This window comes from Sesamum indicum, linkage group LG7 (genome assembly GCF_000512975.1).
Source record: "Sesamum indicum cultivar Zhongzhi No. 13 linkage group LG7, S_indicum_v1.0, whole genome shotgun sequence".
NCBI lineage: Eukaryota > Viridiplantae > Streptophyta > Magnoliopsida > Lamiales > Pedaliaceae > Sesamum > Sesamum indicum.
In genome coordinates, this window is record NC_026151.1 from 5737872 (window position 1) to 5763830 (window position 25959).

At 34.2% G+C, this 25959-nt stretch overlaps 2 protein-coding genes and 1 long non-coding RNA gene across 3 annotated transcripts; 1 reads left to right on the forward strand and 2 right to left on the reverse strand.

The window, feature by feature from the left end:
* Positions 4804–5394, forward strand: LOC105166406. The gene has a single exon (XM_011085744.1). It carries the CDS (start codon positions 4804–4806, stop codon positions 5392–5394), a length of 591 nt encoding a protein of 196 aa, XP_011084046.1.
* On the reverse strand, positions 16068–18607 carry LOC110012299. The gene is made up of 2 exons (XR_002287398.1): positions 16765–18607; positions 16068–16516 (listed from the first exon to the last, which is right to left on the reverse strand). It is a non-coding gene; the product is annotated as an uncharacterized LOC110012299 (long non-coding RNA).
* Positions 21508–25601, reverse strand: LOC105166370 (glycerophosphodiester phosphodiesterase GDPDL7). Its single transcript, XM_011085707.2, has 10 exons — positions 25522–25601; positions 24692–24807; positions 24313–24609; positions 24041–24156; positions 23425–23923; positions 23289–23330; positions 22913–23188; positions 22671–22807; positions 22085–22565; positions 21508–22000 (listed from the first exon to the last, which is right to left on the reverse strand). The coding sequence occupies exons 2-10, from the start codon at positions 24792–24794 to the stop codon at positions 21693–21695; spliced, it is 2259 nt and encodes a 752-aa protein (XP_011084009.1). The 5' UTR covers positions 24795–24807; positions 25522–25601; the 3' UTR covers positions 21508–21692.

Consider the following 25959-nt stretch of genomic DNA (forward strand, 5'->3'; position numbering starts at 1 on the left):
TGTTTTCTTTATTCGCCCAAGGTATTGACACGAATGTTTTGCAGATACATTTAACAAAAATTGGGAGCTATCAACACCAATTTTTTTGTAAATTTTTTATAGAAATTGATCATAAGTGGATGAACGAGGGATTCTCATCGCTGCAATGTGCGTCTGATCATATTTAACAGATCATCCATCACTCGACAATTCACCACCAAAATACACAAAAATCTCAATGCGAGAAGATGAAGTAAACATTTTTGGCAAGTTTGTACGTAAAAATTTCAAAATGCATTTGATATGAGAATGACATGAAATTCTGCTGCTTGAAACACGTCGCTAATAGCATATTTATATATGTCCAAAATACTGCGGCCAGTGATGAAACCTATCATATTTATTTTTACGCGGGTACTCAGCGCAAAATACGCTGCAAAATTAAAACTAGTACGCCACCTACCAGCCTTTAATAAGGTTGGTCGCTTACCAGCCTTTAATAAGGCTGGTGCGCTGCCAACCATTAATATATAATATATATATATATACATATTATATAATATATATATACAAATATATATATAATATATATATACATATATTATAAACTTATATATAATATATGTCATATATACTTATACAAATATATAATATATTAAAGGCTGGTAGGCGACCAACCTTATTAAAGGCTGATAGGTGACGTACCAATAATAATTTTATAGCGCATTTTGCGCTGAGTACCCGCGTAAAAATAAATATGGTAGGTTTCATTACTGGCTGCGGTATTTTGGACATGTATAAATATGCTATTAGCGACGTGTTTCAAGCAACAGAATTTCACGCCATTCTCATATCAAATACATTTCAAAATTTTTACGTACAAACTTGCACAAAAATGTGTACTTCAACTTCTGACATTGAGATTTTTGTGTATTTTGGTGGTGAATTGTCGAGTGATGGATGGTCTGTTACATATGATCAGACGCCCATTGCAGCGATGAGAATCCCTCATTCATCCACTTAGGATCAATTTCTATAAAAAATCTTCAAAAAAATTGGTGTTGATAGCTCCCAATTTTCGCTAAATGTATCTGCAAAACATTCGTGCCAATACCTCGAGCCAATAAAGGAAACACTCAAATCAATAAAGGATGACGATACGTTGTCATTTTTCACTGATCCTACAGCTGGATTCCCACTTATGGAATTTTTGTCGAAACTGTGCAAATCCACCACGACGATGCTCCACAAATTAGTCGAGATTGGGAAGCTTTCGATGACAACTCACAGATGAGTCAACAGTGGGGGGAATACATGGCGATGTTATCAAGCCAAGGGTTTTCGTCATCTTCCAACTACGAATATTTCACGGGTACGTATAATACTAATTCCAGTGCAGGTACTTCTAACATCGATTTTGGTGCAGACACATCGAATTATGAGACAGAGTGTTATACTCCCAATGTGGTGTCTGTTACGCAAGGGCTCGATAATATTGAACTTAATTACATAGAGCCCACTCACATATTCCATCCACTTTTCATTTTATACCAAATTCTGCACAAGACACTGCCGAGCCAGAAGACTCTATTGTGGACACTTTGACTAATAAATCAGATGCAGCTTCTAAACCGGATGAAGTGGATTATCCAGTTCCACCGGATGATGGAATACAAGATGTTGACATAAATGTTGTGGCCGAAATTTTGCACAAGGTACGTCAACATCCTCTCAGCTGGTTATGCCACATCGAACTACTCAGCAAATATTTTACCGCTCTATACCATTTTTCGAACAAATATTTTCGGAGGTACCAGTGGATTCCATTGATGTATCGAACTTAAGATATGCAAAATTTTATGACCAAAACAAAGGTAGACTTGATGTAGGAATGCTTTTAAAAAATAAAGAAGCTTTAATCGAGACGGTGAAAGATCACTCAATACGATATGCCCGATGCGAGTATTGGGTAGCTGAGAATTCAAAAGCCAAGTGGAAAGTATTGTGTAAGCATAGCACCGAAGGTATATATATATATTTTTGTCGTATATGTATAAACATACAAAATTATTCGACTGATTCGTATTTATTTTTTTTAGATATGTGGTGTATATTGGAGCTGCGAGGCATTTTCAAACAAAAAATGGGAAGGTGGACAATAACAAAATACGGAGGAGACCATACATGTATATTGAATCAAATATCCTTGAACACGGTAATTTAGATAGAGTTTATGTTGCGTCTTTACTGTTAGGACATGTAAAATTCAATTCGTCGTACGGAATAAAGCATGTCATCCCGACTGTGAAAGACTATACTGGATACGATATACCATATCAAAAGGCATGGTACAGTTTGAAGATGGCACGTGAGATGGTTTATGGCACATGGGAGAGTTCCGTTCAAAAGCTACCCGAATACTTGGGAGCTCTCCAAAAATATAATCCAAGAACGATTGCTAAATGACAACACAAAACCCGCGACACATCAACTGGTGCATATGTGATAGGGTACGTATTCTGGGCGTTCAAGCCGTGTATTGAAGGGTTCCAACACTGTCGCAACCTTATCAGTGTAGATGGGACTCATCTATACACAAAAAACAAGCACAAGATGTTGATAGCTGCTGCCATGGATGGAAATCAATAGGTACTCCCTCTTGCTTTTACAATTGTCGATGAACAATCACATTTATCTTGGAAGTGGTTTCTTAGACAATTGAGCAGACACATTATACGGGGGCGACGGGTATCTGCCTTATTTCTGACCGCCATGCTAGTATCACAAGAGCTGTACGTGAATATCCGGATTTCGTACCTCCTAAGGGCCTGCACTGATATTGCTTGTTGCATGTGTGCTGCAATTTCAACAGTAAATACAAAAATGTTGTGTTGAATGATCTTTGTTGGAAAGCTGGCTCTGAATATCAGATTAGAAAATTCAATCGCATTATGGAGGAGAAAAAGAGCCAGAAACTAGAGGCGTTTCAGTGGTTAGGTAGGATCGACAAGGAAAAATGGACAGCATCATATGATGGTGGATGGCGATGCGGAATTCTGACGACAACTATATCGGAATGCATTAACGGAGTATTGAAAGGGGCTCGCCGCCTACCGTTGACAGCAATTGTTGAGATGACGTTTCAGCGAAGTGTCCATTATTTCTGTGAGAGGTTAGGGAGAAGTGTTGTAATGTTGGTCAACAAACAACTGTGGACGGATTTTGCACATAAGATGTTCACACGTTAGCATCAAAATTCTGTTGAACATACCGTCACCAAATACCATCAGTTCCAACAGTCCGACTCGATTATTATAAGACGTCACAGTGGAATGGAGTCAACACTCATGTTGTCAAAATTGCGAACCGAGAATGTTCTTGCGGCAAATGGACTCAATTTGGTATTCCTTGCAGTCACGCTCAAAAGGTATGCACTACATACATGATTAATACTGCATCAATAGTGAAGGATTATTACGATACAATGACTTATAAGAATACATATTCTAAGTCATTTGAACTTGTGCATTCCGAAGATTATTGGGATGTACCGGGATTTGAGTTGGTCCATGATCCTACTCTTCGCGCTTTGGTCGAAATGAAACAACACGTATTCACAACGAGATTGATTGGACGCAAATGCGTGCCCGACAACAAGCCCAACAAAGAAATTCTTCAACACAATCAGATGTGCCAGTACCGGGTTGTTAGGATTAATTGTATATTTTTTGTATTTTTTACAATTATACAAAAATGTACACTTTTACATTTATACATTTAATTGTAATTTTTTACAATTAATACAATATTTTATAATTTTTTGGATTTTAATATATTGTTAAAAATTAATTATATATAATTTAAATTATACAAATTTATTTAAATATATATATACCTATATATAAATTACAATATATATAATGTATATATACATATATATAAGTTACAATATATATTATATAAATATATATATACATTTAAATGAAAAAGAAAAAAAAAGGAAAAGTGGCCAAGTCGGGATTTAAAATCCCGACTTGGCTAAATTTGCATTTTTCTGAGTTTATTTATTGACAAATCGCGACTCGTCATATTTTTATTATGCATTTAAAAAAAATTATAATAATATAATTTTTTTTTATTAATAAATTATTAAATAACTCTTGATTAAAGGGCTGGCAGCCTGGCCGCGGCCAGTATTGCTATTGCAGCTCACCCTTAAATGGGTGAGCTGCAATTCACTCAACTCTCACATTGCAACTGAGAGTTGAGTGAAAATTAGTAGAGTGAAATATTGTAGAGAAGATGAAATTTTTTGCTGGCATAACGTGTCAACTTCCCTCTCTCCGACCGACAACAGGTCTGAGCCTCAAAACCAAGTAATATTTCCCCTTAAATTTCAATAAAAAATGACTTGTTTCTTGGTAATTCCGTCTCCTTTAGTTTTGGATAGTCGTTTCAAATGGATTTTGAAAGATCACCCAGAGTCTGAATGTCTGTATAGTCATCAACTCTTTGTGGGTTCTAATTTTACCAAGAGTTTTGATGAAAACCATGCTATCTCTGAGTTTTATTTTATGCAAAAAGTTCAATTTACTTTACTATTTTATCGCGTGTTTCAATCAGGCTTATGTTCTTGAGTCTTGACTAATTTACTAGTAGAGATAAGAGCATGTAAAGACACCTCACTCTTATCAAAGGTATGGATAAGATCCACCGGTCTTTGTCATCTTCCGTTGCACACACCAATAGAAAACAGGTAATCTAAGCCTCTACAGCATTCTCAACAACTTTCACCATTTCTACACTAAAGAATACACGCATATGATGGAGAGAAAAGGAGAAGAAAGGCAGATGCTGATAGCAATGAAAGGGCATCCAGGAACAGGGAAGAGCACACTGGCAAACGCAGTGGCCAGGGCCCTCAAGTTCCCATTAGTAGACAAGGATCATTTCCGTGATTGTACACACACAATTCAACAGGTCCTCATGCATACTTCATCCGCCACAGCCACTAAACTGTTGAACGACCTCTCATATGAGGCCATGTGGAGGGTGATCTCAACTCAGCTCAACCTGGGGCTAAGCGTAGTTGTTGACTCTCCGCTTTCCAGGCAGGCCCACCTTAACCGGCTTCTGGAGATGGCATCCCACAGTGGTGCTAGAGTTGTCGTAGTTGAGTGTAAGCCGGGGGATGAGGCACAGTGGCGCAAGCGGGTTGAGAGTAGAGGTGGAGGTGGTGGCGGCTCAGGGTGGCACAAGCCGTCAACATGGCAGGAGATGGAGGTCTTGTTGGAGGGTTATGGTGGTTGTTGGGATTATGACGTGGGTGAGGTGCCTAAGCTTGTAATCGACACTACTGCTCCTGTTGAGGTCGCGGAGCTGGTTGCCAAGGTGATCGAGTTTGTTAATTCTTGAAATTTGAAGTACAGAATTGTATTAGTATTTGAGTTCTTAGCTATGGAATTGGTGGGGAGAATCTTAGTTTCATACTTGATATTCATCATATAACGATGCGTGTATAGTTGATTCGCAGGATAGGGTTAATGATAGCATAATGGCCTGTTGACAGAGGTAGGAAGATGAAGGTTTGGCAGATGAAAATGTTATAGATACTCTCTATTAGAAACTCTATATACATTTCCCATTATTTGCTGCTCAGAAGCTTTGGATTTTTATGTTGAAGTTGAAATTATTGCAATGGGAATCAGTGAGTACTTTGTCACAGAAGCAATTTACTCTTCGCAGTTTGAAACAGCTGAGGCTAATAGATTTTTATAATTTTATAAAAATACCATTAATCAAAATGAGAAAAATATAAACGTAATCATATATTTTGAATTTGTGTTTTTTTTTGTGTTCTGGAGATAGAAAAATAAAAACAAAGATAAGTAAGTGTGATGATGATAGATGGTATGTTTGAATTGTGTTTTGAGATAATTTAAAGAAGTGATGTAGGTTTGATGTTGGAATTTGGGAAACAAAAATAAATTGTTCATTATCAAATCATATCTCTTTTATTTATATTTTTATATTAAATATGTATATATATAATATATTATATGTTTAATGTTGTATTTTTGGAAGACAAAAATTACTTTTTATTGTCAAATTATGTCTCTTTTATATTATATATATTGTTATATAGAAAGTCGAAAAATAAAAAAATACCCAGATAAGGTGTAAAAATAAAAAAATAAATATTGAGTATGTTTTATCTTGTTTCAAAAAATAAGAAAACATGAATCCAAACATAGTGCATGCTTTCCATATTTGATTTATTTCCTCCTAGGAATGGCAACGATGTGGGTGCTGAGTTTGATCGGACGCCCCATCCCAACTCGGACCTACCCCACCCGACTCGACATTTGTTGGATCTGAAACTTTCGTCCCGTCTAAAACTCACCTCAACCCGCTCTAACTCTAGACACAACGAGCGTAACTTGTAGAATGCGATTAATATTTTTTTTATTTCAAAAATAAAAAAATTATTATTTATAAACATATAATAAAATATTATATTAAACTCGACTTATCTTACAGATATATGTATTAAGTAAAAATTAAAAATTTATATTAATTAAATATATTTATATACAAAATAGATTGGGTCAAGAGCCAGACTCTCTGATCCAAATTTAAACCCAATAGTTTGAATTCCAACCCGTTGTATTTGCAACAGGTTCCTAACCTACCTACTCTATTTACCATCCCTACCTCCCCCTAATAATTAAAATATTTATTTATAAAATTCAAATATTAATAATTAGACGTCATCTGGAGTTGGGCCACACTCCCATTTGGTCAAACCCAAGCCTGCAGCCCACTATGCACTGCCCTCCCTCTGAAATGACCAATATACCCTCAACAGTGATATTCTACATATAAAAAGTGCTGGACAGTGATCTGAGAAGGTGAAAGAATGAATGAGGCATCAGAGAGGCTATGGGATTTCTTCAAGGGTGGTTGCCCCCCTCTGCTTTGCCTATGATTTCGTTGTTCCACCAACAGCCCTTTTACTTTGGGAAAATTGCAATTTCACTCCCCTGTGTTTTAGGGATAATTACACTTTACCCCCTCCGTGAAGTATGCGCTGTACTACTCTACCAATCGCCACCACCTATGCTCTGCGTCGGTGATGTGTGTATGTGTATGTATGTGTGTGTGTGAGACAGAAGGCTATGATGATTTCGGTATTTTTCTGGCGTGAAATGATGGAGCAAGTAGGGCAAATCCGGCCCGTATCTTGGCGGGGCAACCCGGATGGCAGGTCCACTTTTGCAACCGGTGTTTGCAGCCATGGCGGGTTCGCTTCCTCTTGCCCCATCTCGGTTCCAGATCTGAGCCTCCATTCCCCTTTCATGATTGTTCGTTTTTCAAATTGGGTTTCGCAATTATCAAAATTTCGTGGGCTTAATTATTTTATTATTATAAAAACAAAATTATATAAATATAATTTATTAATAATATATAATAAAAATATGTGGAGTGGTGGAGAAAAATATATATTTTTTTAAAAATACACGATATGGATCCCATCCACCACGTGGATTGAATTCAATATTATTATTTTTTTATTTAATTTTAATTTTTATAAAATAATTATATTCAATTAATTTTTAACAATATTTTTAAATAAAAAAAATTATAATGTTAAAATCGTATTAATTTTAAAAATATAATAAACTATATAAACTTAATAGTGTATATTTTTTTATATAATTTTTTAAAAAATATACTATTGCTTATCAATAATGTAAATTGCATTAATACTCAAAATTTAAGTCATATCAATCCTCACCGAACACTTTTAAAATTAACAATATATATTAATTTTATAACAATTAATAAGAAATTGTATTAATTGTACAATGAACTATTATATTTGTATAATATATTGTATTTTTATACAATTAATATAATTTTAATATATTATTTTTTTTTGAATTTTAATATGTTAAAAATTAACAGAACGATTGAACCACGCTTTGGGAAAATAATAGGAGGATGAGCTTTTAAAGAGTGTCGGTGAAGGTTGATGTTACATAAATTTTGGGTCTTAATGCAATTTATATTGTTAATAAGTAATATTTTGGGTTTTCTCTTTTTCTTTTTTTGAAAAATTGAAAATAATTATCTTTTTTTTATCCAGAAGAAAATAATTATCTTGCAGACTGTTGTGGGTCTAATTTCATGGATTTATTTACATAAAGCAATTCTTTTCTTTTTTTTTTTTTTAAAAAAAAGAGGTTTATAATTACCGTCAGCAGAAAAATCTTGAAAAAAGATGCAAAATCATAAAGAAAAGAAAAATAAAATCGCCAAAGAGCTGCACTTTTCCTTAAAAAAAAAAAAAAGAAAAAAGTTAGATTAGTATGTGTTAAGGTAATTTAGTATTTTTTTAATGATTCGAAAAATAATTAGATATTAGTTTAGTATTTTTTTCAATTAATTCGATAATTATTACGTAATTTAAGAAATGCTTATATGGTATATAGACTTTAAAATACGGTTGGAATTGGGGTTGATAGGCCTCCAAATCGACGTTCCTCGGTCAGACCTCCAAATGGGCCTTCGTGTGGGCTTCTGGCCAGACGTTCACGTAAATAACTTAGATGGGTGGAGGCTATTGCGGAAAAGGGGATGAGTAGTTTTCCAGCAATTAGGATTTTATTTGTTGCAGTCTTGTCAGGCTAATCAACTTTCCGAGTCCCACAACAGGATCGTGGGGTATCAATATCACTATTGAACATAAATTTATGGGATAATTACGTTATTATCGTCTAAAATTTTGTGTAATTATATATAAATTTTTTATTGTTTGAAAATTACATTTTGTATACTTGAGGTTTGTTTTCGTCTGATAAATAAGTCATTTCATTACTTAGAATTTATTGGATTGGCTCATATATTAATGAAAAAATTGAATGAATATTAATGTTTATTCTTGATTGATTTAATATTGATTTATTGTAGGTCAAATAAGTTTTTTCGGACTAAATTACTCTTATGATGTTGAGATATACATCCTCACATACATTAATGCGTGAAGACGTATGAGAATAACTTGGTTATAAAAAAATTTATTTGACCTGCAATAAGTCAGTAATAAATTAATTGAGGGTAAATATATATATATATATATATATTTGTTAATATTAGCAATTTCGGTTAATTTTGACTTATAGAGGGATTTATCTGTTAGATGGAAACTAATCTAAAAAATGTTAGATGTAATTTATCAAATTACAAGAGATTTAAGTATAATTACACCAAATATCAGAAAATGAGAGTGTAATTATCCTTAAACTCATCCAACATCACACAATAATTCATTTCGTTTTAACAACGAAATATCATATTAATAACTCCAAGATTTTATAATTTTTAAATAGAATGCAATTATTGAGTAATTCAAAATACACTTCTTAGATAATTAGTAGTGTTAATTACAAGTAAATCTTTTTTAAAAATAGAAAATTACACCTTTTTTAAAAATTATTTAAAAATTACACTAAAATAAGGCAAGTAGGTGAAAAACACGGCGATGTCTCTCTTCTCTCACTAAAATCGAATCATATTATTCTCATATTTCTATAAATTGAAGCGAAATAAAATTAACACAAAGAATCATGTCTTTCACAAGTGAATCAAGTAGGTGAAATGCTACTATTAATAAAATGTTCAATTTTTTTCCAATAAAAAATACTTAACAGCAATATGTTAGACACGTGACTTATATCATTAAATTATAGATAAAAAAGTACACAAATATTAAATATAACTCCTTAAACTGCATAAATATGCATATAATTACATCAATTTCAAGAAAATATCATGTAATTTATCCCTTCCATATAAGGTGGCCGACCAGGGCTGCCCCTCTTGCCCGTGGACTCAACCACTCCAGTTCCCGAGGCCTGTAAAAGGATGGGCAGACGAAAAACACCACCACCAACACATCTCCCACATTTAAGCCCAAAGGCAGTGATGAAGAATGAGAGGCAGCTGAGAAGGGAAGAATGAGGATTACAGGGGGGCTTGGGGTTCTCAAAGGGTGGTTGACCCCTCTCTGTACTTCCTGTGATTTCACCCCATTTATTCGGGTCAGAATAGCAACAACAACAGCCCTTGATCAAAAATAAACAAAGAAAGGGAAATTAATTATTGTTTAGGGTTGCGCTTTGCGCCCCTTCTTCGATCATACTGCATACATATGTCTGTCATTCATCTTCCGTCCGCCTGCTGTTATCTATCAAATAAAGGGGGCTGTGATGTGCTTGTTGCTTCTCTCTAGGCTGCTGAATCAGGTCATAGAGAAACAAACTGGCCCGTATCTTGGCGGGGCGACCCGGATGGCTTGTGGTTCATGCAAACGGTGATATTCGCAGCCATGGCGTGGCCAATTTCTCTTGACCTGTTTAGAAACTGCAGATCTGAGCCTCTGTTGATTCAAGATCCTGGAATTTTTGTTTCTTATTTTTATTTTCTTTTTTAAATTAATTAATTAATTTATTTTGTTTAAGTAATTATTTAACACTTATTATTATCCCACTATACTATCCACATTTTTCTTTTTACATATTTGAATTTTCTTTCATCCGCTTTTTTCTTTCTATTTTATTTTACTTAATTACATTTTGCTAAAAAGTTGTAAATTTAATAAATATGTTATATATATATATAGTGTATTTGTACACGGATCGAGTGCATGTTCGTGTGACTAAATTTTATATTATTATTGTTTAATTTCTTGTAGAGTGTGTTTTTTTATTTTAATTTTTTAAATGTGTATTCAAGAAATAGGCCATCTGGAATTAGATGAAATAACATGCAATCGTGGCTGAAAATATTTGGGAAGCCTGGTTTTAGTTCCAAAAGTTACTTTTTCAGTTTGAGGGGGTATTTGTTTCTACAATAATATTAAGTGTTGGGTAGATTTAATTTATGTAATATTATGTGGTGGAGTATGATTGTTGTAATAATTTTTGTTAGATATTGTTATTCGACTTGAACGATTGTAATTGATTTATTTTAATTAATAATAATTCATCGCTCTCACTTAAAACAAAAAAAAAAAAGATTTAGAGAGTGTTTGCGGGAGGTTTTCAAAAGCACGTTTTAGCTTTTAAATTAAAAAAAAAAACATTTCTGAGTTGTTTGGATTGCCAATTTTTACTTTTGAAATCGCTAAAACCAAATATTCTAAATGAAAGATTGGTTGTGTCGTACGGAGAAACTGATGCATCACAACCCTATTTTATGTGGGGTAATTTGTTTAATTATAATTAGTAAATTTATCAGTTTGTAGTAAATAAACAAATTATTCCCCTTTAAAAAATAGCAATTTATAGCTATGTTTTTTTTCAAAAAAAAATAATTTACCTTATTTAAGAAAATATAAAAGGGTAAATTATTGTAATTTAAAAAATATTGGGATGAATTGCTATCACAGAAAGATTACTTACATTTTTTTCTATATTTATTAATTAAAGCAAATTAATAATTAAATCGAGTTTACGTTGACGACGCAGTCATGAAAATCCAGAAGCAACAAAGACGCTCCCCATGCGCGGCTCATGTTGCATAGCCTCCTCCGCAACTTGTTTGATGGCCGGCAGAGCTTGCGGGCATATTTCGTTGTAAAAATTGGGGTCTAGATCTAAAGGACTTGAAATGGTGATATAATCAGTTTGTGATAATTGAAAATTCTTACTTAAATCAAATTCGATCGAGTCAAATCAATTACAGAGTAAGTATGACATTCTTGTCAAGTGATTGGTTATTTTTTTAAAACTATACACCGGTAAGTGTATCACACTTGTTATATAATTAGTTCAGATTCAATTAAATCCGATCTGAGTTAGAATTTTCCAATAATAACATGATTAAGGTACCAAGATATATAGAAGTAGAATTTTGAACCCATTTTCTGCTAAAAAGAAGTGCAATAATCTTGTAGGTGATGGTAATTATAAGGATCCATATACAATATAGGGCTCATTTGGTTCATACGATAGGATTAGGTGTGATGAGATTGCGTGGGATGAGAAATTGAATGATAATTAATCCCAACTTCTATTATATGATTTAGAGTATTTTATCTATGATATCTTATGTGAGAATATAATATAGTATTTAGTTGAAGAGATTATAAAGTAAAATTAATTATTAAAAGACTATTAAGGGTATCCTTTTCTAAGTTATTTTTATTTTTATATTGTAGCTTGTGAATAATTAAAAAACTAACAATAATAATCTCTAAATTATTTGTTGAAATAAAAATTTTAAAATAAAATTAATTTGTGGATCAATATTTCATTTTATTTCTCATAAGAAACAGAAGTTCTAAATTCACATGTAATTTGACAACTATTCAGAACTCAAATATTTTTGAAAAAAATCCCAAAAAATAAAGTAATATTTATATTATATTTTATTATTTAGTTACTATAATTTGAAATATGAATTTTTTAATCATTCAAAAAAAGAAAGAACTCTGAGGGTTGTTTTAGACGAATCATCTCATATTGTTCATAGTAAGAAGATTAGATGGAAAGAAAAAGGGAGAGAGAGAGAGAGAGAGAGAGAGAGAGAGAGAGAGATACAACCCTTTCTAACCCACAATCTTAGCCGAAGCGCTTCTAGCAGGCGTTAAAGTATCCAATCTTTCCAAATAAGATGGAATAGGGGACCCATAAGAATATTTGGACAAATTTTATGCTAAAATTAATTGGTATGACTTGCGCGATGTCACCTACTGCAAGGTCTTCCGCACTACGCTCTCCAAGTGCGCTCTAGCGTGGTTCAACAGTAGCCCAGGAACTATATCCAGCTTCAAATAGTTGACCTAACGTTTCATGCATCACTTCTCCATGAATAAGAAAGTAAAAAAAATGGCTGCATATTGGTTTACCATTCGCTAGAGAAAAAATGAGCAGCTAAGAGATTATATTCAAAGGTTTATAGAGATAGTACATGAGGTGCCACATGTCAACTATGAGTTGTTGGCCAACATTATTCAACAAAATTTGCTACTAGGAAGATTTAAAGAATCTATAGCCAGAAAACCCCCTAGCTCTCTAGAAGACTTGCTAATGCAATCATAAAAATATATTAGAATTAAGGATATCCAATGTTTCAGACACTTCCTTTAACATCAAAAGGAAGGGCAGAGAGGAAGAGAAAGAGCCAAAGAAGAAAGAAGAACACAAACACCTGGAGCCGATAGGGTTCACGCACTACACCCACTAAATGCACCCAGAGGTGAAATATTAGTTGTGGCGGCGCAACAAGGGTTGATTATCAATAGACAAGAAAAATGAAAGACAATCCCAAAAGGTTAGTGTCCAACAAATATTGTCGGTTCCACCGTGACATGGGGCATTCAACTGAGGAATGTCATCACCTCCAAAATGAGATTAAAAAACTGATCCAGCAGGCACACTTGAAGGAATATGTCAACTATTACCACACCCAATTTGACTGCGGGCCGAGTGAGCCACTTCAAGAGCTAACATCAAATTCAATTCCTCATGACGATAATATTAACACAGTAGGAGTCATCCCATGACCTTAAGAGGACCAGCAGGAAGAGACTTTCTCTCCATGAAAGAGGGAGCTTAAGTTCGCGTAGCGGAAAAAAGTAGTTTTTGGTTATTCACTTATAATAGAAGAAAGCGTGAGGAGGAGCACAACATACTCTTCTCCCCTTTTAACTTCCCCTAAGACTTTGTAATTCAAACTTAAATAATGAAACTAATTTTCCTATCGAAGTTTAAAATTTTTCAGTTGCGGAGATCCTCAGAGTTTTGAGAGGTTCCTTGAGGCAACAAAGAGTTGCCCCAGGGGTTCGATTGAAACTTCTCTAAGATCCTCCCAAATAATGTTGGCCTCGTATTGCCCCCCTTTTAAAGTTGGTAAAAAAATTAACTTCGATGCATAAACAAAAACATTCATTGAGGCAACACTCGACAAAAATAAGTCATAAGAGAACAAAACAACAACTGAATAGGTGTCATGACTATATTTAAATATGGAATATTGACAATTTAACATACCGAATTTCCAACCATATAAGTCAAATAAAAAACCATCCCAAGTATAAAATAACGCCGAGTTAAATGCTAAAATTTTTGACCATATGAGTCGGGAGAAAATCACCCCTTGAAGCAACATACTGCCGAGTGTACATGCCAAAATATATGGCCATGTGAATCAGAAGAAATTCATCCCAAGTACTAAATATCGAATTACATACCAAAATTTTCGACCAATTGAGTCGTGAGAAATCATCCCTTGAGGCAACATACTAATGAGTTACATGCCAAAATGTCTGACCATGTGAGTCAGAAGAAATTCATCCCAAGCACTAAATGTCGAATTACATACCAAAATTTTTGACTATATGAATCATGATAAAATCATTCCTTGAGGCAACATCTGTATAATTTTAAAAAAAAATATAATAATAATTAAAAAAAAGTTTTGCTCCATCTTCCCAGGGACTTGGGGGCTTCGTCACTACAAGTAAGAGTTGTCTACTCTTCTTGGCCCATCTTAAAGCCGAGAAGAGGCGAACCCTCTAAAATTTACTCCCCAAGTACGGATAAAATAAAAATACCTTCCACCATTGATAGAGGAAGATAATTTAGCGATCGATCGCCATGTTCCACAACGCATGAAAATTCTCTAGTGTAATGGGGGATCTTATCTCTTGAAAACGACATCGAAATCCCTCAAAACACATGAGAGAATTCAATTAAAGAATGATTGAAACAAATGCCATTACTCTGAGTAGCCTCTATTAAAAGAGAGTGAGAGTAAAAAATAATAAAAAATAATTGATAGTTGAAATCTTCACTTTTAAACCTTTTAACCTGGGTTCAAAACCCAACAAACGCGACATTATGCCTCCTCCCAAAGTCGAGAGCACCTCCTTGAGCTCCAACACGCAGACTCAAGCATCCCAACTAGTCGCGGTTCACCACCACCTCCTCCCCATCATCTGACCCAACGACTTGGGCACCTTCAATAATAGTATTATGCTTGGGTCATAACTTTTGGACTTGTTAACTTGTTCAATATTTGACTTAATAATTGTCTAAACTAAATCAAACGCTAAACACTTCTTGTGTTGTCTTACTCTCGGATGACTTACTCATCCCAATAACTCATTGAGAGTTGGAGTAGGGGAGCTATGTGATGTATATGTTGGTATATTCATTTATTTACAAGGGTAAAAAAATAATTTTTTATATACAAGTCACATAATAAATACATATAGCCTACTACATCATAAAACTCTCAGTACCACTATAAATATGTCATATATTATTTTTAAACTAAGTTACTATATATTGATTTGACAATTCATAACCCACTCTCTCTCAAAAATTTTCTCTCTAAACTTAATTTCACTTAATAAATTGTTATGCCGAGGATAAAATTCTCGTTTCATCCTTTCATCAAAATCACAATTATATCACTATTATTTGTAATTACTCGATTAAACTTGAATACAAGTACATATCAATTATAAACGTAGGAAATTACAAAAGCTTAAAATTTGAATGAGTGCTACGAATTGATTGTTGTATTGTCTAACTAGCACAAACAACTAAAATAGGCCTTATTTTATTACAAAATATAATTAGATACTATAGCGAATTAACTATTAAAATTCTAAAATATTAAATATGTAAAAGTGTAAATTTGATTTGATTATTGTTTCATTATCCAAATCATTTGGACACTCCAATATTAATTTTGAATATATAATTTTTAAAAATAGAGAGGGTTTTTCCCTCTTAATCCATGAATTACGTGGGCTAAAAGTCTGCCTGAAAAGCCCAAATTGTTGAATTTGGGATTAGACTATCCTAGTTTTATCCCAAATAGTTGGATTATAATGAAATATTTACACTGCAGCCCTCAAAATTAGAATGATAATTGCATATTTGCCCCAAAACTAGAAATATAAGGAGAGAGTCATTAGGCATGTTTCAATTTCCAGGATTCAAAGAAACTACATCAGCTCAGAAGACAAGAATGAGGGTTACAGAGAGGATGCTGGGTTTTTCGAAGGGTGGTTGCCCCTCTCTCTAAGCCCCGTGATTTCTTCGATTCAACTCTAAGAAAGTGCCAACAGCCCTTGAAAAGAAAATATGAAGTAGAAATAATAATTATCCCTTGTTTTCAAATGAAGCCTCTGTGCTGTACCTGCAATTAGCGTGTGTTTGTCGATTTGACGGTGGTGGTGGTGGCGGCGGCGGCGGCGACGGCCTTATGATGTTCGACGTATTAGAGGCTGTGATGATTTTTATTGATTCTTTCTGAGCTGATGAATCGGGCATAGAGAAAACCCAGCCCGTATCTTGGCAGGGCGACCCGGATGGCCTGCGATTTTAGGTCTTTTTTCCTTTTAATCGCATGCAACCGGTGGCTTTGCAGCCATGGCGCGGCCGCATTCTCTTTGCTTGAGTTCAAGACAACAGATCTGAGCCTCCTTCAATATTTTTTCTGGGTTTTTATTTTAAACCTGTATAGTAAACTTTGGTAAATTCTCAGGAATTGGAAATGTGGTATTTTATAAAGAAAAAGAAAATAGATTTTTTGTACTTTTTATATATACTTCTACAATTAAAAGTTCTGTTTTTTCTCTGGTAGAAGAATACGTTATTTTAATAATTCTCAGAAAGAATTTATTCTTTGTCAACGAAACAGGGAGAAGGAAGAAACGCAATGATGTTTTCTTGCAGGGAAAGGGAAATGAAGGAAGAAATTTACATGCAAGCAAGAATCCGAGGCTCAGGTAGACTTGTATCATCAGAAGAAATGGTAGCTTGTTCCGCCATGGCTGCGGAAATCAGTTGCCTAACTGAGATGGGACAAAGAGTAAAACTACACTAAGCCCATCACACCGGCCATCTGATCTTGCCAAGCCAAGCTACGGATTTGATCAAGATCTGATTAGGAGAATGATGCGATCATCAAAGCCTCGACATTACAATCTTAACTTGAAGGAATTTGCTCTGGCAATATCGACTTAGCAATAGATAACAAGAAAAAGATAGCAGAAGGGTTCTTGGTGTTTCCCTTTCTCTTCTTGTTCCTCTTCGTTTGTAAGGAAAATGTAGAGAAATCGTGTATCATTTGAGCAACACTTTGTGCAGAAACAGCAAAAACCCTCATCAGTAATGAATGAAACCTCTTTCCCATTCCAAGATTGTTTTTGGGAAACCGAGAAAGTGGAACTTGATAGCCTGCTTTGACCCTAGTGGTGGAGAAACGGAATGGTGAAGAGTGGAGGTGCAGAGGTTGTTCTTGTCATTTTGTATTGTGTGTCATCCTTTTCACTGTTACTTTATCAAGAAGAGAAAGGACATTTGCAAGCAAGAGTGAGATTTTTGTTCCCAGTGCAGACTGGGAGACTGTTGCATAAATTCAAGATACAGAGATCAGAATTCTTATTCTATCCGTGATACTAGTATTTGGGCCACGTCCAATTAATCATCAAGTACGGATTGGCAGGAATGGAATTCATTTTACCACACATGTAAAGTGTTCACATTCAGTTTCATTGAAAAACAAACTTTATAACATCTATGTAAACTTTTCTATTTTCTCGAAAGAGAGTGAAAATCGGTAACTTTTTCATGTCTTGATGAATCTAAACTTGCCAAAACTGTGAAATCCATGTTGATGAGTTCAGTCTAGTCCTCAAATAAGTCCGACTATGATCAAGATTTAAGCTCACCGCGTCAACTTTGCATTCCAACTTGCCCATCTCCTCCTTCAAAGAATCTGCTCAGTACAGAGCAAACACAAATGTGCAAATCATACTTTGGTTGAAATAATTCCACACTCATAATCACCGACGCAGAATGCAATACGGTGGACTTTAGAGAAAGGATAGAAAGGAAATATGTGCAGCAGTCCCGTATCATTCTAATTCAGAACAAAGAATAGAAAATTTTCAGTCTCACAAGAACTCTCCACGTTATGTTCCAACAACGAACAAATGAATAATACTTCAGCAACTCTTCTTCTTCTCTTCTGTTTTTGTACTAATATTTCCTCTCTTAGTTATTAATTTTTCTTCTATTTCTGATTTCTTCTCAACACACAAGCATCAAGATCTGGACGAAGAAAAAACCCTTTTGCAAGAAAATAGAAAAGACATGCATTTGTACAAGGAACTGAGGCTCAGATTCGCCTTTTATCATCAGAAAAAAGAAGGGGCTAAACCCGCCATGGCTGCAAAAACCAGTGGCCTAATGAGACGGGAACCGAGTAACATAACCCAGAACCCATCTCACAGACTCTCTGATCTTGCCACGCCAAGATACGGGTCCGCTCAAAATCTGATTTTTTGCTTCGAAAAATCATCACAGCCTCGCACATCGACGCCGATTAGGGTTTAGGGTTCCAGAAAAAAGCAGTAGAAAAACGGGGAAATTGCTCTAGCATAATCATCATTTCCATCATCTATCACAAGGGCTGTTGGATTTTTGCTTGCGACTAAAAAGTCGTAAAATCATCGGCGGCTGATTCGCACAAAGAGGGGCAACCACCCTTGAAAGAACCCCACCTCATGTACGAAAGCAGGGGCCTCATACTTAAACTAATGAGATATAGATAGCTCTTCCGGGCTCCGCCTGCTATTTATAATCCCATTTCCCTTGCTTGTCCGCTTCATTTTCGGTTTTCACATTTTCAAAATAGGATAAATTATACGAGTGATATCGTATAAATATATTAAAATATTTTTGTAAAATTATAGTATATTTTTTTAAATTATAATTGTAATTACAACTATATATCTTTTTTTTTCGGTGAAATTTTATACAAATAAACTCTAAAATATATTATACTAATATTCTGTCAGAAATATACTTATAATTTTATAACGATCAAATGATGTTTGTGTAATTAAAATTAACTTTAAGAAATATCAATATAATTTAATTATAAAAATATGTGAACAATTAAATTATTAATTAGTTGTGTGTGTTTATTATTGATTAAAATAATGTGTCTGCATAATTAATTAAAATTCAGGCATACTTATTGTTTTTTGAAGCATAAATATATGAATAGATAAAATAAACATTCAAGGAAATACAAAATATTGTTGAGAGAAAAGAAAAAGACGGGAAATTTTAGAAGAGAACAAAAATTCAAAATTGAGAATAGAGAGAAGAAGGGAAGTCGAATAGATAAGATGGAAAAGAAAAACAAAAAAAGGATAGTCAATTATTAATACACCTTATTTTAATAATCGTTTAATAACTAGCTCAATTCATTAATTTTTATTTATTTTTTATGAAAAACTAATCAAATTGTCTTTTACGGACCATGAATTATGATTTTATTTGTTTTGATTTTTTATCTAAACTAAGTGGATAATTTTTAAAAATTTTCACCCACCTCCCCCCCCCCCCCCTTTTTAAAATTATTTTAATCTTTTAGAAAAATAAAAAGTACAACAAGAGTAAAGTTGTGTACTTCATACCTCCATCCAAGTATTACATAATTCCATCAAATATTTTGGGGGAATTTTCAAACAAAAAAGAATATTCATAATTATGCCAGCTTTAGGGGAGCTCGTTGCAATTTACTCAAAAAGTTGTTATAAGCAAGTAATCATCATACACTTCTCGAATAAGTATAACTGATGTGAGCAAAAAATTGCTCATTTGCGTATATCCACCTTGAGGTCTTTGGACATAATTTTTCATAAGTTTTGAAACGAGAACCTGCAAAAAAATATTAGTATTCCAATATTCAAGTCAGTAAATAATTATTAAATATTAAAATACTAGAAAAGTATATCAACTTTTTAAGCTATTATTTACTTATTTACTATAATGATTTACCAATACAGTAAAACCTCTATAAATTAATAAACTCTCTAAAATAATAAAAATCTTCCGGTCCCGACTTGGGCCTTTGTAAAAAATCATCAAATTCGATAAGATAATAAGATAATAATTTTTCAGAAAATTCCTTTATAAATACTAGGTCCCATTAAAACTCTAAATTAATAATTCATAAATATTACAATTATAAATATTATGGTAATTTGCTAAAATATGAAGTCTGTAATGCTTTACGCATTTGATCATCCATGGATGATTTTACGATGCCTTTTAAATGAGAAGACATGGTGGGTTGTTATGAATTATATTATTTTCATATTGAGATTTATATAGTATATGTTTCATTCAACATGTATGAATATATTTAATTGACTATAATAGTTATTTAAGTGCAACAAATTAATGTAAACATGTATATTTAAGTAATTTCAATGAATTGATACATGCGTCTATGAATATAATAGTTAATTGTATACAATGAATTGATATTATACATAAATATATTTAATTAGTTACAAAGAATTGATTGATGTATGAATATAATCAATGAAACATATATAAATTCATTTATTTTTAATACATATGTACTAAATTTGTTGAATCTAAAAAGTCTCTCTTTTAATTAATAAAATATTAATTTATCGATAAATTAATATATCTCTAAATTAATAAAATTTAATTAATAAAATATTAATTTATCGATAAATTAATATATCTCTAAATTAATAAAATTTCATGGTCCCAAAGTTATTAATTTATAGAGGTTTTACTGTATATGTATTTAAAACAAAAATAATAATGTTATTTCATTATGTTTAAATTTTAAAGCTTAAATTATTTTACTTATTTTTTAAAATAAACTACATATAATATATATTCCACGATATAAAATATATATACATAAGTAAGTTAACCGTATATATAAATTATATATGTTTATATAGCGGCCCATCGCCACCTGACAGTTGAGCGATGGTGAGACCGCCCAACGCAAAAAGTAGCGACAACTATCTGAGCGACGACAACTCGCGTTAAATTTGGGCAACCGCAGTTGCCCAGAACAATGACATCGTCGTTGTCATATATATATATACTATATGTATAATATATATATATGTAATTATGTATATAAATAAAAAAGATAAATATGAATTTTAAATTACTTACAGTTTAGACCATTCCGTTTTCACTATTGAAGATCAATAATTGTTAAAAAAATGATATAACTAGTACAAATTTAAGTTTAACGCCATTAATGATAATAAACAGAGGGAGGGAGCGGGAAAGTGTGCATTATTTAGAAAAACAAAGGGTTTTTTTTTTTTTAACCTATTTCACTATATACATACAGCTAATTTCACAACATAGAGGGATTTTATATAATTTACTCCAAAAAATAAAAGAATAAATTGTATTCCCTACAATATAAAACACTACGGCTAAAAAATCATGATAAATTAATACTATCTACCACAGTCAAGCAAAGCCAATATGAAAATTTAAATTCTAACCACTGATAACCAATACTCATCATGTGGCCCAAACATTTACCATATTTTTTAGCTATAACTAATATTTTGGCATTGCTTGTAGTAACAATGATTAATAGTTATTGTGCAATCATGGTTAATTAGTGTACATGATAAAATAACCGTAACCGAATGACATATTTCTTCTAGTAATCCCTGTTTATATGTACATGCAATCTGGTAATTCAGTATTATGTACGGTATGTATATTTCTCAATAATGTCTCAAGTGCTTTTCGGAAACATCGCATACACACTAGCGTTGTAGTTACAGCTCCATGCCCCAATTAGCTGCCTCGCTTACTCTATGTAAAGACGGTCAAAAGCGCCACAATTGCTGCTAAGATGAAACCTTCAGCACCAACAGTTACCGAACTAGTTGAAGACGATTTTGCAGCCGGAGGTGGAGGCGCAGATGGAGGTCCGCTCGTGGGAGCAGAGCCTGCAGCTGACTGAGTAGGCATATTCTTGGCTATAGCAGGCAATGGTGGATCAACCACATCTGCGGTACTGAGGAGAGGCGGTTCAGTTATCGGAGGTGGTGCTACGTACAGATAACCTGGTTCCACTGGTTTTATAACGTATGGGGATCCCTGGGTAGCACAGGAGGACCCTGAAGAATTATAAAACTTTGTCAACACAAATTTTTGTTCGGTCATCATTAAACAAGAAAACAAAGGAGGTAAATTATACTCACGGACAAACATATTTGCAGTGGCCGGGTAGTCTGTCACGAAGCCATCAACTTTTAGGGCATTGAAGGTTGCTAGCTCGACGTAAGGATCAGATAAATAGTCGAAGATCAAGTTCTCGAATTCATCCTTTAGAATTCCAACGTATACCGAGATGTTAACAGCATGAAATGCTGGGATGGTATTGGTGAAATTCTGGCAAAAATTGTCAATAGACATCACAACAGCGTCTCTGTGCACGAAAACTGCATCAGCGTATTTCTTGACCTCCTGTGCTACTTGAGCAGGTGCACCACTTATCGGCTGATAGATGTAAAACACCCTCTGGTAACTTGGGTTGTCTTTGAACTTCAAGAGAACTGAGCTGTCATCTGATTGGATATGAACCTTCTGCTTAGGTTCCTTATCGAGCGTGGCATTGCTAAGTGCCGATGAGACTGTACCCACAATGTCAAGGTTCTTTTGTGACGCGAGGTAAGCTGCATTCTGAGGTCAAAATATAGGTGTTAGAATATGCAATTGGGAGCAGCAAAGCATGTGTAAGGAAATCTTTATGCATGAAATTTGTTTGTGGACGCTGGAAGAATTCACCTTTATTTTTATGTATATTCCAGCTACGGCCTTTTGTTTAGCAAGCTCCAAGAACTCAGAAAGGGTCACAAATTTCCCACTATTCTTGTGTGCAGGGTTTCTAGCTAGCTCGTTTTCGAAGGTACTCTCAATTTGTGCTGAAATATTATGTAATTAAAAAGGAACATGTTTCAACATGAACAGGTGAATAGAAAAATGGACAGATCAAGTGTAGCAGACTCTGCAGTCTTTGAAAAGCTTACGCTTCAAAGATTGGATTTCGCTCCACGTGAGGTCGAAAGAAAAAATTCCATCGCGTTCTTGAATTTCTGGAACCTTGGTAATGCGATCCATGAACATAGTGGCTGCAGTAGTAGTTTTCAAAATGTCTGCTCTATCTGAGCAGAAGGCCATGCCATCTTTAGACAGTTGAACGGAGCAATCGATTATATCAGCACCATCATCTATTGCTTTCTGATAGGCGAGATCACTTGACCCGGGGTAATCACCGCTAGCTCCATTATGTGATATGATTAAAGCTGATTGTGCAAAGGAAAACAACATCATATTTGATATGAAATAGTAATGATACAAATCGTTTTTCTCCTCAAGGAAAGAGTTAAGAGGTATGTTCCTTACTTGGCATTGTCCTGGAGGCATTCTTGTTCGGGTTTAGGCATCCTATGATCAGAAAGAGCAGATCACTAACATGATGAAAAGGGACAACAAGAGACGAAAAGTGCATAGTAAAGTCATTTAACAAATAGTCTAATACCAATTGCTTCTGAAGCAGTTGAAGGGAAATCCGACAACACCCCATCAACAGCAAACTGAGAATTATCGAAAAACTGTAGGTACTCTCGTGCTGGATCAAAGCTATAATTGTAGCTTAAAAAGTTATCATTTGCAAAGCCAGAAGCATACACGGAAAGCCCTTCTCTGTGGGCATCTTGCACCAGGCTTGTCGAGGGCTGCAAAACACGAGCATTATTGACAGGCCAAATGTATTCTTTTGGTATGAGAATTCCAGACGCGAATGACTTGATCATGGCGAGATCCTTAACAAGTGAACCATATGTTTGTTTCGTGGTTGGTTCTACTGCTGGCTCCGCAAGAATCGTGAAGATGAGGTTCGTTTTGGCGTTTCCGATCTTTGGTTTAATAGACCTCAAGAAACCAATCTCCGGGGATGAAATGAACTCTGGCAGAGGGTGGAATTTCTCTAGGAGATAAGCTTCGGGATTGATTTTGTGTTTCTTATAGAACATGTCATACTGCGACCACCATCCGATCAGGAGAGTTATTTATCTTTCGTGGTGTACTAGTATATCTGTTATAGCAGAAATTACGAAACATAACAAAATATAAAACAGTATACCAAAGAGACAAACCTCAATATTCAACCAAAGTCTTGTAGGCTTCTTGAACTTGTCTTCTGTAATTTGTAAAGGTTTCACGATAGGAGCACCATCGAAAAATCCTTGCCTAGTGAAAATGTTTTGCTTCACTGTGGATAAGAACATAACACCACCGTAAACAGCATACTAAACAAGGGCAATGATGTTAAACGAGCTAAAACAATGCATTTTCATCACTTGTACATGAAACGAACACGGCCCAGAACATAATTGAGGTAGAGTACTTTCGTTATTTCACAACTTACATGTCACGTTACGCAAAATGAAATCGATGGTGTAATCCAATCCGAACCATCCAGTGACGTCTTGTCCGTTTATGTTGTAAGTCTTTGTTCCTTTAGGATCTAGACCATCAATATTTGTTGTATTCTGAAGATTTATGCTTGAGATACAGAAACCGTCACTGTCCTTTGAGAACTGCAGATTGCAATAGAGAATTGTTCCAGGGATGCTACTTTCAGTAGCTAAGTCATAGGCAGCAAGGCAGGAGTCAGGATAAAATCCCGAGTATCCACCAGATGCTATGACCTCAGGCTGACCACCTGCAGATAGGATAATTCAGCATTTTCGATAATTTATCGTTCTTCTTGTTAGTTCTATACAAGTGCAACTGAGTAATCCTACCATGTAGAGTCATCCATTTCCTTTGAGGAGGCGGCTTCCCAACGCCGTGTCGAGCTTCAATTGTTTGAAACAAACAGATAGACAATAGTAGATATCCAATCATTTTTCTCCTCAAACTGAAAAACCAGAATGAATTCGTTACGAATGTCCTAACCAGAAGCAGAAAACCAAGAGGACAATTCCATAGGAATTATAACATGTTCCAAATGCATGTTCATAGTTTATTCCAATATTGCATGAAAAACAATGGTGTTTGATTATTCTTATCCAGCTTTTTACACGGCTAATTGCATTAAAACCTCCCCCTAAACAAAAGAAACAGCAACAACACTCCTTAGGATTGCCCTTTTTCCAAAAGTTTAAGGGGTAGAATTGCTTGCAAAATCCACATTATCAAGACAGTTTTCTCAGTTTTTAGCAATGGAAACTGAAAAAAACCATTGGAACGGCTTGCTTTTGTCCATTATAAATAACCATACCTCAAAAACCATGGAAAACCAATACTATCTACACGGCTACCAAAATCCATGCAAAAATTTAACTTTGAATAACAGTCAATCAACGTTTTGTTATGATTTCAGCTATAGCTTTGTCCGTAGAAACATCAGCGAATAGCCCTTGTCGAGCATCAACATTTCACCATGATTTTTTACTTTTTCTATTGCGTGCATGCATCTAATCATGGAAAATTTTCTAACAACATAAATAGGAATCAAAACCATACAATGTTGATTATAATTGGATTGACATTCAAGAAAAAGCCAAATCAGGGATCAAGAAATTATGAACAGAAGAAGTAAAGAAGAGGGAAGACATCCCATCAAACTCACATGATATATAGAGGGTCTCAAATGGAGAAGAGTGGCATTCCCGGTTAAGTTTATGGGAGAAAAACAAATAAGGGAAACTGCAAAGGAATGTGAGAGGGGTGGGAGAAAGTGTAAAGGAAAATAAAAGAGGGAAAAGAGGAAGGGAATGTAAATTGCGCATTAATAGCTCCAACACATATTCCTCGGATTAATAGCTGGTCCATGCATTAAGTTTTTGCGATGTCCATTTGGACTCATTCCCTCTTTCTTGGATTGGGAGGTCAAAACTCTTAACATTGTACTTTTAACGTTTCTACGACATTAATTCAGGGGGTGTACTTGTGTTGTCTTTTTCCTTCTTCTAGAAGACACTAAACAATTCTAACTTCCCTCCCCTTTGCTGTGTTCTTTAACTCGTGTAATTTGACACTGTTTTTCATGTTTTGGACTGATAATTAT